The 19,178-nt window shown below is 41.2% G+C and overlaps 1 protein-coding gene and 1 long non-coding RNA gene across 3 annotated transcripts in view; one reads left to right on the forward strand and one right to left on the reverse strand.

Annotated features, from left to right (window-relative positions):
* Positions 1-19,178, forward strand: part of ELAPOR2 (endosome-lysosome associated apoptosis and autophagy regulator family member 2) — a 200,958-nt gene that overhangs the window by 95,971 nt on the left and 85,809 nt on the right. For both annotated transcript variants that reach the window (XM_002713858.5, XM_051853011.2), the window contains one exon: positions 17,881-18,076. In XM_002713858.5, the coding sequence (XP_002713904.1) occupies positions 17,881-18,076 (196 nt within the window). The remainder of the gene's footprint in view (positions 1-17,880; positions 18,077-19,178) is intronic.
* LOC103349509 (uncharacterized) overlaps positions 12,501-19,178 on the reverse strand; it is a 41,164-nt gene continuing 34,486 nt past the window's right edge. Inside the window, exon 3 of the long non-coding RNA XR_007922266.2 lies at positions 12,501-12,769. This is a non-coding gene — a long non-coding RNA (uncharacterized lncRNA). The remainder of the gene's footprint in view (positions 12,770-19,178) is intronic.

Here is a 19,178-nt window from a genome sequence, read left to right on the forward strand (position 1 = left end):
AAACAAAGCCGGAGGCATCACAATACCAGACTTCAGGACATACTACAGGGCAGTTGTAATCAAAACAGCATGGTACTGGTACAGAAACAGATGGATAGACCAATGGAACAGAATTGAAACACCAGAAATCAACCCAAACATCTACAGCCAACTTATATTTGATCAAGGATCTAAAACTAATTCCTGGAGCAAGGACAGTCTATTCAATAAATGGTGCTGGGAAAACTGGATTTCCACGTGCAGAATCATGAAGCAAGACCCCTACCTTACACCTTACACAAAAATCCACTCAACGTGGATTAAAGACCTAAATCTTCGTCCTGACACCATTAAGTTATTAGAGAACATTGGAGAAACCCTTCAAGATATTGGCACAGGCAAAGAATTTCTGGAAAAGACCCGGGAGGCACAGACAGTCAAAGCCAAAATCAACTATTGGGATTGCATCAAATTGAGAAGTTTCTGTACTGCAAAAGAAACAGTCAGGAGAGTGAAGAGACAACCGACAGAATGGGAAAAAATATTTGCAAACTATGCAACAGATAAAGGGTTAATAACCAGAATCTACAAAGAGATCAAGAAACTCCACAAAAACAAAACCAACAACCCACTTAAGAGATGGGCCAAGGACTTCAATAGACATTTTTCAAAAGAGGAAATCCAAATGGCCAACAGGCACATGAAAAAATGTTCAAGGTCACTAGCAATCAGGGAAATGCAAATCAAAACCACAATGAGGTTTCACCTCACCCCGGTTAGAATGGCTCACATACAGAAATCTACCAACAACAGATGCTGGCGAGGATGTGGGGAAAAAGGGACACTAACCCACTGTTGGTGGGAATGCAAACTGGTCAAGCCACTATGGAAGTCAGTCTGGAGATTCCTCAGAAACCTGAATATAACCCTACCATTCGACCCAGCCATCCCACTCCTTGGAATTTACCCAAAGGAGTTTAAATTGATAAACAAAAAAGCGGTCTGCACCCTAATGTTTATTGCAGCACAATTCACAATAGCCAAGACCTGGAACCAACCTAAATGCCCATCAACGGTAGACTGGATAAAGAAATTATGGGATATGTATTCTTTAGAGTACTATACCGCAGTAAGAAACAACGAAATCCAGTCATTTGCAACAAAATGGAGGAATCTGGAACACATCATGCTGAGTGAAGTAAGCCAGTCCCAAAGGGACAAATACCATATGTTCTCCCTGATCGGTGACAACTGACTCAACACCAAAAAGGAAACCTCCTGAAGTGAAATGGACACTATGAGAAATGGTGACTTGATCAGCATAGCTCTGACTGCTAATGGACAACTTAATACATTATCCCTCATAGTATTTTTTTTTGTCTGTTCTACTTAATATGACTGGTTTAATTCTGTAATTATCACACAGTTATTCTTAAGTGTTGAAAATTAACTGAAATGTGATCCCTGTTAAACATAAGAGTGGGAATAAGAGAGGGAAGAGATGTATAATTTGGGGCATGCTCGGGCTGACTTGCCCCAATTGGTAGAGTTGGAAACATACCAGGGGATTCCAATTCAATCCCATCAAGGTGGCATGTGCCAATGCCATGTCACTACTCCAAGTGATCAATTTCAGTTCACAATTGATCATAATGAAAGGACTAAGAGTCAAAGGGAGCACATAAACAAGTCTAGTATCTGCTAACACCAACCGATAGAATAAATAAAGGGGAGAGTGATCCAACATGGGAAGTGAGATACTCAGCAGACTCATAGAATGGCGGATGTCCTAAATAGCACTCTGGCCTCAGAATCAGCCCTAAAGGCACTCGGATCTGGCTGAAAAGCCCATGAGAGTATTTCAGGCATGGAAAGCCAAGACACTCTGGCAAAAAGATCTCTGTGAGTGAGATCCCAGTGGAAAGAACAGGCCTTCAAAGAGGGAGGTGCCTTTCTCTGAAGGGAGGAGAGAACCTCCACTTTGACTATGACCGTGTCTAAACAAGATAAGAGTCGGAGAACTCAAGGGGCTTCCATAGCCTTGGAAACTCATAACTGGTGCATAGGGAGATTACTGATGCCATAAACAGGAGTGTCAATTGGTAAAGTCAACAACAGGAGTCACTGTGCACTTACTCCTCATGTAGGATCTCGGTCCTTAACGTGCTGTACACTGAGGCTTAATGCTATAACGAGTACTCAAACAGTATATTTCACTTTGTGTTTCTATGGGGGTGCAAACGACTGAAATCTTTACTTAATGTATACTAAACTGATCTTCTGTAAAAAAAAAAAAAAAAAAAAAAGAAAGAAATTTTCAATTCCCAACTTGACTCTCACTGGGATTAAACATGACAATAGGTCTGATCTGATTTCATCATCATTTAAAAAAAATCATCTATTATTTTTCACTTTATGTTTCTGTGTGGGAGCAAACTGTTGAAATACTTACTTAAGGTATACTAAGCTGATCTTCTGTATATTAAGATAATCGGAAATGAATCTTGATGTGAATGGAAGGGGAGAGGGAGTGGGAAAGGGGAGGGTTGTTGGTGGGAGGGACGGTATGGGGGGGGAAGCCATTGTAACCCATGAGTCGTACTTTGGAAATTTATATTCATTAAATAAAAGATAAAAAAAAAAAGAATTATGTTGAGGCTTTTTGCATCTATATTCATCAGGGAAAATGATCTGTAGTTCTCCTTCTCTGTTGCATCTTGTTTCCAGGTTTAGGAATTAAGGTGATGCTCGCTTCATAGAAAGAATTTGGAAGGATTCCCTCTCTTTCAATTGTTTTGAATAACTTGAGAAGAATTGGAGTTAGTTCTTCTTTAAATGTCTGGTAGAATTCAGAAGTAAAGCCATCTGGTCCTGGGCTTTTCTTTGTCGGGAGGATCTTTATTACTGATTGAGTTTCTGTCTTGGTAATGGGTCTGTTTAGGTTTTCTGTGTCTTCACGGTTCAGTTTAGGTAGATTGTATGTGCCCAGGAATCTATGCATTTCCTCTCTGTTTCCCAGTTTGTTGGCATACAGCTCTTTGTAGTAATTTCTGATGACTCTCTATTTCTGTGGTGTCTTGTTATATTCCCTTTTTCATTTCTAATTTTATTGATTTGGGTCTTCTCTCTCCTTTTTATTGATTAGTTGCACGAATGGTATGTCAATTTTGTTGACTTTTTTTAAAAAAAAGCTCTTTGTTTTGCTGATCGTTTGTATTTTTTTATTTCAATTTTGTTGCTTTCTTCTCTAATTTTAATTATTTCTTTTCTCCTACTAGTTTTGGGTTTGGTTTATTGTTGTTTTTCTAGATCCCTTTAGTACATTGATAGTTCTTTATTTGGTGTCTTAACAATTTCTTGACTTAGGCACAAATTGCTATAAACTTTCCTGTTAACACTGCTTTTGCTATATCCCATAAGTTTTGATTTGATATGTTGTCATCTTCATTTGTTTCCAGGAAGTTTTTGATTTCTCTTTTGATTTCTTCTGTGACCCACTGTTCATTCAGGAGCATGTTGTACAGTCCCCATGTGTTTCCATATGTTCTAGAGATTTCCAAGTTGCTAATTTTCAGTTTCATTGCATGGTGGTCTGTGAGGATGCATGGTATGATTTTGATTTTTTTGAAATTGCTGGGACTTGCTTTATGCCCTAGCTATAGCATTAATTTCAGAACAGATTTATGTTTAATCACAGTTACAGTGAAGTAATCTGTACACAAAATAAAAAAATAACAAAAGGAAAATGGGAAAAAAAACAAAGATCCATGGAAATTAAACTATACATTCCTGAACAACTAGTGAGTCAAAGAAACAGAAATTAGAAATTATCTTGAGACAAAAATGGATAGACAATATCTCTAAATTAATGGGATCAGCAAAGGTAGTACAAATTAGGAAGTTTATAGTGATAAAAATCTGTTAAAAAAAGAAAAACTGTCAAATAAATAGCCTAAAAATACACACAGAGGAACTAGAAAAAGGATGAACTGCTAAGCACAAAGCTGTCAGAAGAAAGAAAATAATAAATATTGGAGCAAAATAGAGCAAACAATTCAATAGCATCTTAAAAAAATCATATATCATAAGCAAATAGAATTTATCCCAGGATCCAAGTACAGTTTATTATATGCCACTCAGTCAGTGTGATATACCACATTAACATAAAGAGGAATGAAAATCCCATGTCTTCTCAGCAGATGCAGAAAAGGTATTTTGTAAAATTGAGCACTGTTTCATGCAACAAGCTCTCAACAGTCAGGTATAGAAGAAATGTACCGTAGCACAATACAGGTCAAGTTTGACAAGCCTACAGCTAACAATATACTCAGTGGTTAAACAAACAAACCTGAAAACTTTCCTCTTAATTCTGTGATGGGGAAAGGATGCCCACTGTTGTCACTTCAAGTCAACATTGTAATCAAATTCCTATCTAGAGCAATGCGAGAAAATGAAATAAAAGACATCTAAAACAGAAAGAAGTAAAATGACACAGGAGGAATTAGTGATAAGTAGTTGAGGTGACATATGTGTTAATTAACTTACTACACCATATACATATATTCTAGTGTCCCTTTGTTCCTCTTAAAATGTACAATTATAATTTGTCAATATATAATAAAAATTTGAAAGAGAAAAAATAAACATACATAACTCAGTAACATAGTAAGTTTTCATGTTATGTACACTATGGTCTAACTAATTTCATATAATTTTAGACAAGCTTTAGTTGTTACTGTACAGGTGTCCAGTTGAAGACTTCTGACAGCTGGTGGTCAGGTGTGGTATACACCTGAGCCTAAAACTCAATTCTGCAACTGGCTTGTTTGTCCTTGAGCAGTATATTCATTCATTTCACAGCTATTGAGCTTTCAAATATTTATTTGATAAATATTTATTGACTATTTCCTATATCCTTGATACCAGAGTTCCAAAAATTAATGAGGAAAAAAAGATTTTTTTTTTGTTCCAGGACCTTTTATTTTAATAAGGGAGCAATCAATGGATTGCGGCATAGAAGTGAAATGTGTGATAGACTTAGAGTATCCAGGGTGATCTCACCAAGGAGGGAAGGGCAACTTCTGCTCTGAGGAAGTGCAGAGTGCCTCACATTGAGGCAGGTGAAAGTTCGAGTTCTGAGTCATTTGTCATCAGCTAAATAACCTTCGAAGATTATTGAGTTCTGGTAGGTTCGTGTGCAAAATCGTGTCCTGGTTTAGGATTGAGACAGGGATCAAATGCCATTCTTTAGGCCGGCGCCGTGGCTCACTAGGCTAATCCTCCACCTTGCGGCGCCGGCACACCGGGTTCTAGTCCCGGTCGGGGCGCCGGATTCTGTCCCGGTTGCCCCTCTTCCAGGCCAGCTCTCTGCTATGGCCAGGGAGTGCAGTGGAGGATGGCCCAGGTGCTTGGGCCCTGCACCCCATGGGAGACCAGGAAAAGCACCTGGCTCCTGGCTCCTGCCATCGGATCAGCGCGGTGCGCCGGCTGCAGCGGCGGCCATTGGAGGGTGAACCAACGGCAAAGGAAGACCTTTCTCTCTCTGTCTCTCTCTCTCACTGTCCACTCTGCCTGTCAAAAAAAAAAAAATGCCATTCTTTGTCGGCCCTACATGTTAATTTTCTGAGGTTCCTTAAAGTGAATCCTAAGCACAAAGGTATTGCAGGTATAGGAAGTGTGTGTGAAGATGCTGAGAGGGGTGAGATTGGATTTTTTTTCTTCTTATTTTTTTTTATTAGTATAAAGAAAAGAGATTTGGTGTATTTAATAGGCACAATTCTATGAAAATAACCATACTTCTTTCATCCCTCCTCCCTCCCTCAATCCCCTTCCTTACATTTTTTCTTTAATGTTTACAAAGACATAATTTTAATCTGTGCTTAATTCACCACTAATGATAATATTCAACAAGTAAAAAAGTAGGAAGACCACAGTTCCACAGGAGTACAAACAAAGTCTAAAAACAACAACCATATCACAAGATGTCCATTTCATACTTACATATTTTTTGTATTCTATGTTAATTGCCACATATCAGAAAATATATGATATCTCTCTCTGAGATTAGCTTATTTCACTAAGCATAATGGTTTTCAGTTGCATCCATTTTGTTGCAAAAGACAGAATTTCATTATTTTTCATGGCTAGGTAGTGTTCTACAGTATATATTCTATAGAATCTGTCACCTCAACTACTTATTGCTGATTCCTTATGTGTAATTTTACTTTCTTTCTGTTTTAGATGTTTTTTATTTCGTTTTCCTGCTGAATTGCTCTGGATAGGACTTTGATTACAATGTTGAATTGAAGTGACAGCAGTGGGCATATGTATTCTGTATATACCACATTTTCTTTATCCAGGCGTCATCTGATGACCTTTAATACACTGTGGTGGGAATGTAAACTAGTATAACTATTATGGAAGACAGTATGGAAATTCATGAAAATAGATCTGAAATTTGACCCAGCCATCCACTCCTGGGAATTTATCCAAACGAAATGAAGTCAGCATTTGAAAGAGTTATCTGTACCCCATGTTTATTGCAGTTTAATTCACAATAGCTAAGATATGGAGTCAACCCAGAAGTCCATCAACTGATGACTGGATAAAGAAAATGTGGGTTTTCCTGGCTGTTGTGTGAGACCTGCATGGCTGGCTCCTGCAGAATGTGGGAAGGCAGCCATTCTGGCAAATGGCATGGGTTTCTGTGTTTCATACCAAGGTCTCTGCTTAGAATTGGAGATAGCCATTCACAGGTGGCTGAGGATGCCAGTTAAGGTGATAAGTTTATTTGCATGCCTACAATCATAACTATGTGATGATATAGCTTAATAGCAATAGTAGTTGAAATAACAATCAAAATAATAAATGATCTTTACTACTGCAGACCAGGCTCAGCTGTAAATGCTGTATGTGCACTCGTTCAAATTTATGTAGTCATCAAACCTCGTAAAATCTATCTTTTAAAAGTTTTTATATTTTTATTTTCAGTTTTTACTTGAAAAGCAGAGAGAGAGAGGGAGAAAGAGACAGGGAGAGGAAGGGAGATCTTTTATCCACTGGTTTACTTCCCAAATGCCTGCAATAGCTGGGGCAAAGGCCAAGCTGAAGCCATACCTCAGAACTCAGCCTGGGTCTCCCCCTTGGTGGCAGGGACCCAAGTACTTGAGCAATCACCTGCTGCCTTCCAGGATGTGCATCAACAGGCAGCTGGAGCGAAAGCAGAGGAGCTGGAACTTGAACCCAGCACTCTGATATTGGATGTGTGTTTCCCAAGTGGCATCCTAACTGCTGTGCCAAATAACTGCCCATTAGAAAAAAACACATTTATTTACTTGAAAGAGCAACAGAGTTCTCCCATCAGCTGGTTCCTTCCTCCAATGCCTGCAGCAGCTGAGATTGTGCCAGTCTAAAGCTTGGAGCTGGGAATAAGTCCCGTTCTCGGGAGTGGGTAGCAGGGACACAGATACTTGAGCCATCATCTGTGGACTTTATCAATAAGCTGAATCACAGGTGAGGTAGCTGAGACTCAAACCAGACACTCAGATATGTGATGTGGGCATCCCAAGTGGCAACTTAACCCACTGCACCACATGCCAGCCCATGTAAGATGTTTCTGTGATGCTCCCCTCAACAGAGGAAGAGCTGAAACATAGCCAAAGTCAAACAGTTAGGTCATAGGTAGAAGCAGGATTTGAAAAGAGACAGTCCAGCTCCTGGGTCCATGTTCTTACCCCTGTGGACTGCCTCTTTGGAAAATAACCCTGAGTATGCAGAACAAGTGATTACCCCTTTCTTGAGCCATCTGTGGTGCTCTCCATTTACCTTGTCACTGAAATGTGGAAGAAATTAATATTCTGGGTAAGTAAATGGACTTTTGAAAAATGGCATCTACAGGCTCAGACACATTGCTTGGTGTGTGATTTTAATTAATTATCTCTGTAGGTGTTAGACTTAATTGTATAAATTTTTCATAAAGATAAGAGAATAGCATTTAGAATTTGGGAGAGTTTGTAGTTGCATTCTCACACACAACGAGAGGCTGGTCCGTTGATTTTATTTTCAGTGCCTAGCGTATTGGTGATGCTTGCTACATATGGTATGCTTTCATTATTTAACAGATACTAGAAAAAAAAAGCTAGCATTCTCTCAGCTAAAGAAATCCTTAATTTAGACGTTGATTCTGCCCAGGAGGAGAATAAACCCCTATAAAAGACGGGAGCTGTAATAGTTTATGGTCCCTAAGAGGGCTCTGGAACACTGCTATACTGGTTGGTTGAGTAACTTTGGCGTCTTCACCTTATAGTTTGACTTCAGGGTTTGGCTTTTATAGAAGAAGCACAAAGGCCTAATCCCATTTGTCACAACTTCTTCTGTTCATCAAAGGACAGGACATTTTGTCCTCTGTAGACTGGATTGGCCACACCAATGCGTCACATCTGGGCACAAAGCGCAGTGAGGTTGAACCTGCTGAGCAGCGCACAGGTGGTGGCTGGGGAGAATGAGGTTGTTAAGGGGGAAGATGAAAACTGCAGAGAACAGCTCAGTGGCAGGCGTCACGTCAATGACAGTGTCTGCGGGGGGGCTGTGGTTGATCATGTTTCTCTGAAAACAGTGTTTTCTAAGGAGATGAGAGAATTCAGTCCTCCAAGCAGCAGCATCAGAGAGATCACCAGAAGTGGAGGGTGGCTGGCACTTTGTCAGGAAGAGGAAAAGGTCAGATGACAGGGTCCACAGTGTTAGGATGCAACTGGAAGTCAAGGAAACCGATTGCACGGGTGCGTTTTTCTGCCCCCTTCAGTGACCTCATCAAATACTTTCAACATCTTCCTCCCCCTGACCTTTGCTGTTGGTTGCTTTTCTACAGACTTTGTGTCATCCTGTGCCTGAAACTGGGACTTTTCTTCTCCCCTCTTAAGCATTCAAGTGAAGAAACCACAATATACTTGTTACTTTTTAAGATAGGACTACTTTAGTTAGCTTATGACATTGACTTTTATAACTGCTTATGAGAAGATGGAAACCTTTTATCCAGGCTCTGTTACTTTAGCAAGGATTGTTATCTGAAGTGCTACATGGATCAGTTTTCCCACTGGGGGCTGACTTTTTGTTTGTTTTTGGCTGATCTGTTCTAAGAAGTGCACTGATAATCAATCATGCAGTTCTACCAGATAGGGCAAGATGAGGACCCGTCAGAAAGGATGTTGGATGTAAGAATCAGCTTTTGGAGATGTGGGGAGAATGTTTTTGTTAAGTGTTTTCCGAGAGTAGTGAACTAGACAGCATTAGGCAGAATTGCTTTGAATTAATAATGTACTCTTTGGTTTATCTCCTGTCTCTTGCTTTGTAAACTGAGAGATGAAAAATATTCTAGGAATTTCACAAGCAAGAATTTAAAAACTACATTTTGTGATCTGAAGCTTCTTACCTAACTCTTAATGAAAGGTTGACATTTGTTATTGATGGGATTGGGCTTTCATAATTCAGTTCCAGTAATTATTTCAGAGTTTCTGTGGCAGCTTTGTCACTTCACGTGGCTAAGAGGTGCTACTAGAACTAGTACTTGTGCACTTGGCTTCCAAAATGGAGTTGTTTTCTAAGGCTGTTCTTTCCGCTTGAAATGAAGACTGTATTTTTCTCAGCTTAGACGTAGTAAGGTCTTGTTTGCATGTACCACTGGGAGTCTATTGGGTAGAGAGTCTTGGGAGTTCATTAGATTGAGAATCTGCTGCTAGAGACGTAGACTAAGTTACTCCAGGTCAAATTATGACAAAACTTAAGATCTTAATTGGGACAGTTTGGACCAGATGGTCTTGAAATTACCTTTTGGTCATTCTGATAGTTTCAAATGTGATTACAGAGCACAGATTTATTCATTCTGTGATCAGTCATACCTCAAGTCCCATACCTTGTGAATTGCAATGGAGTGCTAGTGTGTCTTACTACTCATCGGTCTTTTCTCTTGATCAGGGCATTGCAATGTCCATCACTGTTAGGATTTGGACAGGGTTCCCTTCCATCATCCTCAGCTAGCCTTCAGTGCAGCATGGCAGATAGTTGATGACCTCACAGCCAGCCTTCGTGGTCACCTTGTATGTTTCCACGTGAAAATCACCCTATTAGGATAAAAAAAAAAAACTTCCTAATTAAAGGGTACAAGGATTCCCTCAGCCAAAGGCAGCCAGGTCCCAGCTTAACATGAATTAGAGGATGTTAGCAGAAAATGGCCTGTTAATAGGCTGTTTAGGCTTTTCCATCTCACCTTCAGTTTTGTAAAATGAGAGTCACAAATTATTTTTTCTTCTGTGTGTAAGAATTTCACAAGAAAGAACTTGAAAAGATAGTGTTCCAGTGTTGATTTCTCCCCTGGTGCTGACGATGGAGTAGGAAGATCTGAGGTTTGCTGGGGTCATGTTCTGCTCAGTTGCTCTTAGGTGCTGTTTCCTGTTTTCCTGTGAGTACAGGATGGTGCTTAAAGTTGAAGTTACCTGATAATGATAATTAGTCGGCTAAATGATTTTTGAGACTTATAAACTAGGCATTATTAGTTTTAAAAATTAAATGTGGGCATTTAGCATAGCTATTAAGAACACATCTTAGGACACCTGCATCACATGTCAGAGTGCCCTCGGTTCACATTCCAGCTCCTACTAATGGGTACCCAAAGGCAGCAAGTGATGGCCACCCATGTGGGATATCCAGATGGAATTTCTGGCTTTGGCCTGGTTCAGTTTCAACTGTTGCAGGCATTTGGGAAATGAACCAGTATATGGAGGACCTCTCTGTCTCTTTGTCTCTCTTTGATGTAAACAAATTAGCTAATTAACTAGAGAGACAGAGGGAGAATAAGAGACAAACAGAGCTTCCATCTGCTGATGTACTGCTGAAGTGCCTGCAATGCTCAGGGTTTAGCCAGGTAGAAGCCAAGAGCCAGGAGCTCAGTGTCACTTTCCCATGTGGGCGACAGGGACCCAACGGCTGGAGCCATCACGTGCTGCCTCCCAGGGTGCACATTAGCTGGAGCTGCAGTCTGGAGCAGAGCCATCGCCTGAACCCGGATACAGGAGGTGAGTGTCCCAAGTGGTGTCTTAAATACTACACCAAATGCCTGCCCCACCTTTACTGTTTTATTCTGCTCTTAGTGGCGGTGAATAATAGTCATAACAATTGCCAGAGCATCCTCCTATGTAGTCTGTGACAACAGTGTCTATGACTTTAACCCTATTTACATTTATTGGTTAAATGAGAATAATTGAAGAAAAACTGCCTTATCTTGTTTCTGAGAATTACTTAATCAACATTTCCCTATAAAATATGTAATTATTTTATATCTAGCTATTAACAGTTTGACAAATAATAATAGAATTTATAGTGAATTTTGGCTTAATGAGATGTGAACTTGGTTTGAGGATGGTAAGTTTAGACTAGGCTATCATGGAAGCTCTGTGAGAACAGGGACTATATCTTTGGTACCTTGTCTTTGCCTATAAATGGTAGACACTCAAGAAATCTTTATTGAATAAATTAATACAATGTGCTGCCCAAATATTTCCCTAGATTGCATAGGTTCACTGTATCATTATCTCATTAAATAGATAAATTGAAAATCCTTTTACTACCACTTACTATTTATGTTTCCTGCTTAGAAAACATACTTTAGCAATGAAAAACCTCAGGTAAAAATAGCAAAAATTAACGACTTATGAGTCAATGTAATTGATAACCATGGTCTTTTGATGCATGAGGTCTCTTGAGGAAGAGAAACCTAAACTAAGGGACCCCACGGTGAAAAGATTAAAGATAGATGTTCTCTATTGTGAGGCGTAAATCGTGGACATGATCAGCACATAGATGGTTCGGTTCAGTGACTTATTTGGCACATTGTGCTGGCAGTTGCGTGGTCATCATGGTGCCTTGAGTCTTCCTGGCATTCTTTCTGCAGACACTGTGGATTCCAGCCTCTCACCTGGTTACCACAAGCAGTGCTGTGAGGGAGAAAGGGACAGTGGTGTTCTCACGGGATGTGATGGATGGAGGCGCAGAGGGTTAAGTCAGTAGCCCTGGCCATTTGCTGTGTGGTGACTGACTAGTAAAAGTGCTTTTCGCATCTAATTCATCACACCTGCATATTTGAACCTAATTTCGCAGAAGCAGAAATAGGTGTCGGAAAAGAAGAGGCCCAGAGCTGAGAAAAAGAACAGTGAGTACAGCACAAGACCTCTCAGTTATGGTTTAGACTTCAAGAGGTTGGGTTTTCAAAGATCTCTCTTCCTCTGAGCACTTAGGTAAAATATTGTGAAATCCCACTGTTAAGTACTGTGTGACCTTAGGCAAATCTTTCCGTTCTCAACAAAACTAGAGAGTTTATCTTTACTCGAGTTATTCTAGGACTTTAAGATTGTTGAAGAAGGAAAGCAAGCTTAGTTATAGAAATAACTCATTGATTTAGATGAAATATGGTCAGTTCACATTTACCAAGACCAAGAACAGGTGTTTACAATAACTGTCCATCATCCTGCAGGTCCAAAGTGCCCTTTATTGTCCTCTAAAAATTTTGCCTGTGAAATATGTTGTCTCTAAGATTATACAAAAAGTTATCCAGTGCAAACCAAATGTGAAGATGGCAGTATTGGGGTGGCCAGTGCAGGAGGCTGGGATGAAAGCTCTCAGGAGAGGAAGAGGGGTCATCATTGGTCACCTGCAGAAGAGGTCAGCAGGTGACTGTTGGCGTGATCTCCTGGAGCCAGCCGCATGTGGCAACAATGTGTGGCTCTTCTCCTTTGATCCGTGGCTAGGAAGGAAAAAGAAACATTGAGGAGAAAAGGTGGGCATTTAGCTTGGCAGTTGCGACACCTGTGTCCTGTGACTGAGTATGTGGGTTTGTCACCCGGGTCCAGCTCCTGATTTAGCTTCCTGCTAACGCAGATCCTTGCCCACAGAAAGTAGATGACAGCTTAAGTGATTGTGTCTGCTGCCCACAAAGCTGGAGTTCAGCTCTCAGCTTTGGCCTGGCCCTGCCGTGGCTGTTCTTGGTATTTGGGGAATGAACCAGTGAATGTGAGTTCTCTCTGTCTCTGTCTTTCTATCAAAGAAAGAAAGAATTGAGGAGTAGCAGGTGATTAAAATATCAGAGGTTTCAGATACTCTAGCTTCTCTGTACTAGTAAAGGCCTATCTATATCCATGTAACTAGCTTTGATTACATAATTATCCCGAAGAAATACAAAATCATCAGTCCACTAGCAGAGTTCTTACTGAAATGTATGTTTCAGGCCCCTGAATTGTATTGTTAGTAATTGTACTTGATATTTATTGTATACTCTGTGCCAGACACACGGCTAAATGCTATACATGGAATATCTCATTTACTCTCACAAGTATTTTGAGATACTTATTGTTTTTTTTAAAGATTTATTTTATTTATTTGAAAGAGCTACATAGAGAGATAGAGACAGAGAGAGAGGTCTTCCATCCGCTGGTTCATTCCCCAGATGGCCGCAACGGCTGGAGCTGCGCTGATCTGAGGCCAGGAGCCAGGAGCTTCTTCTGGGTCTCCCACACGGGTACAGGGACCTAAGGGTTTGGGCCATCTTCCACTGCTTCCCAGGCCATAGCAGAGAGCTGGATTGGAAGAGGAGCAGCTGGGACTAGAACTGGTGCCCATAAGGGATGCCGGTACTTCAGGCCAGGGATTTAACCCACTGCACCACAGTGCCGGCCCTGAGATAGTTATTGTTACTATCTTTCTTTTAGAGACAAGGTTATGGGATTTTTGGACACTAGAAACTTGCTAAGATATCCCTCCAGTGTGTGTTTTAGATATGACAGCTCTAGAAATTCCATAAGAAATGTAAGGGTGGAAAATGGTTATATATAAATTATATATATTTTGCATATATATTTATAAACATTAAATATAAATAAATAAATAAATATGATGCATATGGACTTTCTTAACAGCCCAAGTTGGAAAGTAAAGAATGATGTGAAGTACAATAAAGAATTCGGTTGGAATTGTTTGTCTTTTTGTGGTGTTGGAGCAGTTGCTTGAATTGAATTTTCTTGGAGGCAGTAACTTTGGAATCAGAAAAACTAGAATTTGAAGATCAGTTACTTTGCCACTTACTAATGGGTACCATTTAAACGAGTCCTGTGGCTGAGTTTCCTTATCGGGCGGATGAGCATATCATCCTGTCTCTTGTCTATTAGAAGCACAGTGCATGTGGTGTAGCGGGTAAAGCTGCCGCCTGCAGTGCCGGCATCCCATATGGGCACTGGTTCAAGTTCTGGCTGCTCAACTTCTGATCCAAGTCTCTGCTGTGGCCTGGAAAGGCAGTAGAAGATGGCCCAAGTCCCTGGGTCCCTGCACCTATGTGGGAGACCTGGAAGAGGCTCCTGGCTCCTGGCTCTGAATTGGCGCAGCTCTGGCCATTGTGGCCACATAGGGAGTGAACCAGCAGATGAAAGATCTCTCTCTCTCCCTATCTCCCTCTCTCTCTCTGCCTCTGCCTCTCGGTAACTCTGCCTTTCAAATGAATACATCTTAAAAAAAAATGTACAGTGCATCCTCATTATTCACAGACAACATATTTGCAATTTTGACTACTTGCTAAAAATGTATTTGTAACCTTCAAATCATTACACTGAGTGCTTTCTCAGTCATTTGCAGATAGGCAGAGCAGGGAAGTCAGTGAATGGGCAGCCACCTACCTATCCACCAGAACAAGGAGACACTCTTATTTCTCATTCCATAAACAAGTTTCTTTTCTGTGGACTCTTTAGAACCACAGTGTAGCAGTGAAAGAACATTTGAGGGGGATCTTCCAATGTTTAAGATGGCCTTCCAGGCATGACGCTGGAGTGCTGGCCTGTGACCCTCAGCTCCAGGGCAGGAAAGCTGAGCTGTGCCTGTTGGAGAGAATGTGTCTGCAAAGAGGCGTCACTACGGCATGGGTTCAGTACCTCACCGTGACATTGATGGTAATGAGGCAACAACATGGACTTAGTAAGACATCTTTCAACAGAAATACCGTCAAGGGTGTTTTTGGTGGGTGGGTGAAGGTGCTGTAACCAGAAGCTCTCTGGAAACCAAGCTGTAGTGTGTTTCTGCTCAGAGCAAGGATTCCACACTCACTGATGTGGTGTCAGGTCAGCTGTGCAGAACACAACCATGACGAACAGCAGGAGCTGACTTGTGTTTGTAAAGAAGCAGGCACAGTGTCTGGTGAGTGATAAAATACTAAGTACACTCATTTGCAACTTTTTCCCTCAGTTTTCCTTCTGATTTCATAGAAGCACTTCTGTAAGAGTTGGGGATCCTGACAGGGCAGTTAACATGTTGTGAAACGGTATCGTGTTTAGAAGTCAAGATTCACACACATAATCTTGTCCTCCTTAGCTTTTAGGATCTGAAGTAACAATATCATAAATATTGCTTGTTAATGAATTTATGGGTTGATGAAGATAAAAGTTCCATTTTGGACACTAGATTAGACTGTCATCTACAACAACTTTATCAGAAAGTAACAGTTTTTGGCTTTGTAGGCAGCACGGTAACTGTTGCAACTACTCAGCTCTGCCATGTATTGATATATAAAGGAATGATTAAGGCTGTGTTTCCAGGGAAAAACTGTGTGAAACTTTATTTACAGAAAGTGGCTGGCTTCCTGCCACTCACGTGCAAGATCTGGACTTGACTCCTGGCTCCAGCCAGCAGTGGCTGTTGTGGACTTTTGGGGAGTGACCCAGCGGAGGGGGAGCTCTCTGTCTGTTCCTCTGGTTCACAAATAAAAACAAAACAAAGCAAAAACACCGAGATAGTGGGTCAGATTTGGCCTGCAGGTTATAAGTTGCTAATCTGTGATTTATTGTAAAATTGCCTCTTGGTTATGATATTATTTCTCATGTTAGGGAAATACTGTCTGATTATGAGTATGTGATATATACAAGAGATCTTTAAAAAATCATGAAAGGTGCAGATTATCAAAAAAACTACACACGCATTTCAACATTAATTTTTACCAAAATAAACTTGTAAAATCTATTTTCCAAGAACTTTCTCAAGTACCTTATAGAAGACCCATAAACCATTGAAAGTAGAATAAAACATTTTCTATAACTGTGCTGTCTGGAGGTGGAAGCTGTTCGTGATGATGGGATAATGCGGTCAGTGCTTGTTATATGCCAGGGGCTGTGCAAACTGCTTCATACCGTATGCTTAGTTGTAGCCTTATGAGGTGTCTTCTGTGATTATGATTCCATCTTTGAGAGACAAACTAAGGTCTAGAAAGCGGGAGATAACGTCACAGAATTAGCAAGTGGTACAGTCTGGTCTCAGGGTAGTTTTGACCTTACAGCCAACACACAATACTCTGCCTAACTTTTTCTTATTTTGTGATGTTTTACTGATTTGAGGATGCTGATTTTAATGTTTGAAGTTTATTGTACAACATCCAGTGGACAAGTGGATGAGTGTGAGTTTTACCTTTAATTCTTTAATTTTCTAAACATTAGGTTGTTTTTATTTATGGCATGGTTTTCTGGTGTATTCTGAAAGAGCAATCTATCCAAGTGCCGTGTTTGCTGTTCCACTCCCTACTGGGAGATTTTTCTTCATTGGATAATTTGGAGGTTTTATTTTATTCTTGTTTCTTTAATATCTTGATTAAAGGATTAGAAAATCCTTTTTTCAGGTTTGAGTTACTAATACCAACTTGCACACAGCTAAATCCTGGGGTACTTTGATTTGCCTTTGCTGAATGGATAAACTTAGCCGCAGAATTCCCTCCCTCCCCGCCCCTGCCTGCAGTTGTGCCTACTATTCGTCACAGGACTTGTCGGCTGTCTCTGCACACACTCTGGGAATGGGCAGAGGACGAGACTGCGAAAATGAGCTGCAGACTGGGGAAGTGACTGGGTTGGCCTCATGATATTGAAGAAGTGGGTTCATGGTTTCAGAGTAGATAGAAACTGCTCAGCTCCTCTACGGCCCTCCGGTTATCCCCTTTGTGTCTCAGTGGCTCAACGTTGCATTTGGGCTTAGTATGTTAAGAATCCAAAAATGCTGCTGCTGCTGCTTTTCTTGAAGCTCAGAGTCTCACCTGAAGTGATGGAGGGTCTGCATGTTTACTAAGTGTTGTAAGGGAGGTTTTGTAACAGGTGTAGTGTGGAACAGCTGAGCACGTCACCTGAAGTGATGGAGGGTCTGCATGTTTACTAAGTGTTGTAAGGGAGGTTTTGTAACAGGTGTAGTGTGGAACAGCTGAGCACGTCACCTGAAGTGATGGAGGGTCTGCATGTTTACTAAGTGTTGCAGGGGAGGTTTTGTAACAGGTGTAGTGTGGAACAGCTGAGCACGTCACCTGAAGTGATGGAGGGTCTGCATGTTTACTAAGTGTTGTCGGGGAGGTTTTGTAACAGGTGTAGTGTGGAACAGCTGAGCACGTCACCTGAAGTGATGGAGGGTCTGCATGTTTACTAAGTGTTGTCGGGGAGGTTTTGTAACAGGTGTAGTGTGGAACAGCTGAACACGTGGTTGCGAGGGAAGAGGAAGGTCTGTCCTGAAGAGGGTCATTTTCCATTTAGGAACAGGAGTTTTCCAAGTGGAGAAGCTTGGTTGGCTATCATCTCTGGGAAAGAAGACCAAACAGCCAAAGGGAGAGAGGGTGGATTATTCTGGAAATGATAAACATTTTGTTATACTTGGGAGAGGATGGGGTAAGGAATGAGCTGCATAAATTGGGCAGGTTGGGAAATGCACGTAGTGGTAAGGGAGCCATTGGGAGGTGTTACTTGGGGTCTGGCATGATAGGAGTTTGACAGAAATCATGCTGGCGGCAGTGGGGAGGGGAGGAAGTTGATGGGAGGGCCGTGGCTAATGTGTTGCTCATTGTTTGCCTTCCAGCTTTCTCCTGTGCTTCCGGGGAGTATCTAGAAATGAAGAATCAGGTATGCAGTAAGTGTGGAGAAGGCACCTACTCGTTGGGCAGTGGCATCAAATTTGATGAGTGGGATGAATTGCCAGCAGGATTTTCCAACATTGCGACATTCATGGACACTGTGGTGGGCCCTTCTGACAGCAGGCCAGACGGCTGTAACAAGTAAGAACCAAGGGAGCCTTTGGGCCTTGACTGAACGCTTGAGAAGGGTGTAGTTGAGGGTAATCTTGGCACTTGCAGAAGGAAGCTAATCGCCAAGAGTCGTTTCTTTTTGGACAACCATTACAAATAATGTAGCTGAATCTTCATGAGGTTGAAATAATTGCCTTCAGGACATAATAGATACTGTATGCAAAAATGCAATAAAACTATTAGAAAAACAAATTAATTTTTTCATATTTATAAACTGCACTTGTCAGTGGTGTTTCTATTAACTGTGCTCTCTTTAATGGATAATTTTATATTTTTTCCTTTCCTTGGGAAGGATTGCATAACCTTTGTTTGGACACTTGATTTTCTCCTATAAGAGAGAGTAGGTTAAGGACCTGAGGCAGAAAGCTCCTTGGGTTAATTCCTGTCTCTTTTACAGCAGATATTAGCTTTGACTGTGGCAGTACTTGAGGAATGTTTATCTCTGGGCTGTGCTCTGTCCTGCCCTCTCTGTGGACTGTGTGCTATTTCCCATCACATGGTCACGTTGAGGGGAATTAACTTTAGGCTTCTGCCTGCCCTCTGATAAAAGGGGCCCCCCAGGAACTTAACACTTTTTTTTTTTTTACCATGAGCTAAGGATGCTGGGGATTTGTTGGGCTGTGATGAAAGACGTGTCCCCACCCTCCCTCCATTCATTTCTCTCTTTGTGTCCATTTCCCTTCTCTCCTCTTTGCTGTTGGTCTCCAGTTTCTCTCATACAAATGACTTGATAGACTTATTTTACTCTTCTGGATGATTCCTCTAAACGTGTGTTACATGTATTTTATTTTTTATGTAAAAGGCAGAGTTAGAGAGAGGATCAATCTTCCATCTGCTGGTTCACTCCCCAGATGGCTGCAACTGCCAGGGCAGGGCCGGTCTGAAGGCAGGAGCCAGGAGCATCTTCCGGGTCTCCCATGTGGGTGCAGGGGCCCAAGCACTTGGGCCATCCTCTGCTGCTTTCCCAGGCACATTAGCAGGGAGCTGTAACAGAAATGGAGCAGCCTAGACTTACTGGTGCCCATATGGGATTGCCAGCACTGCAGGCAGTGGCTTTACCTGCTACGCCACA

This window comes from Oryctolagus cuniculus, chromosome 16 (genome assembly GCF_964237555.1).
Source record: "Oryctolagus cuniculus chromosome 16, mOryCun1.1, whole genome shotgun sequence".
In the NCBI taxonomy this organism is placed as follows: domain Eukaryota; kingdom Metazoa; phylum Chordata; class Mammalia; order Lagomorpha; family Leporidae; genus Oryctolagus; species Oryctolagus cuniculus.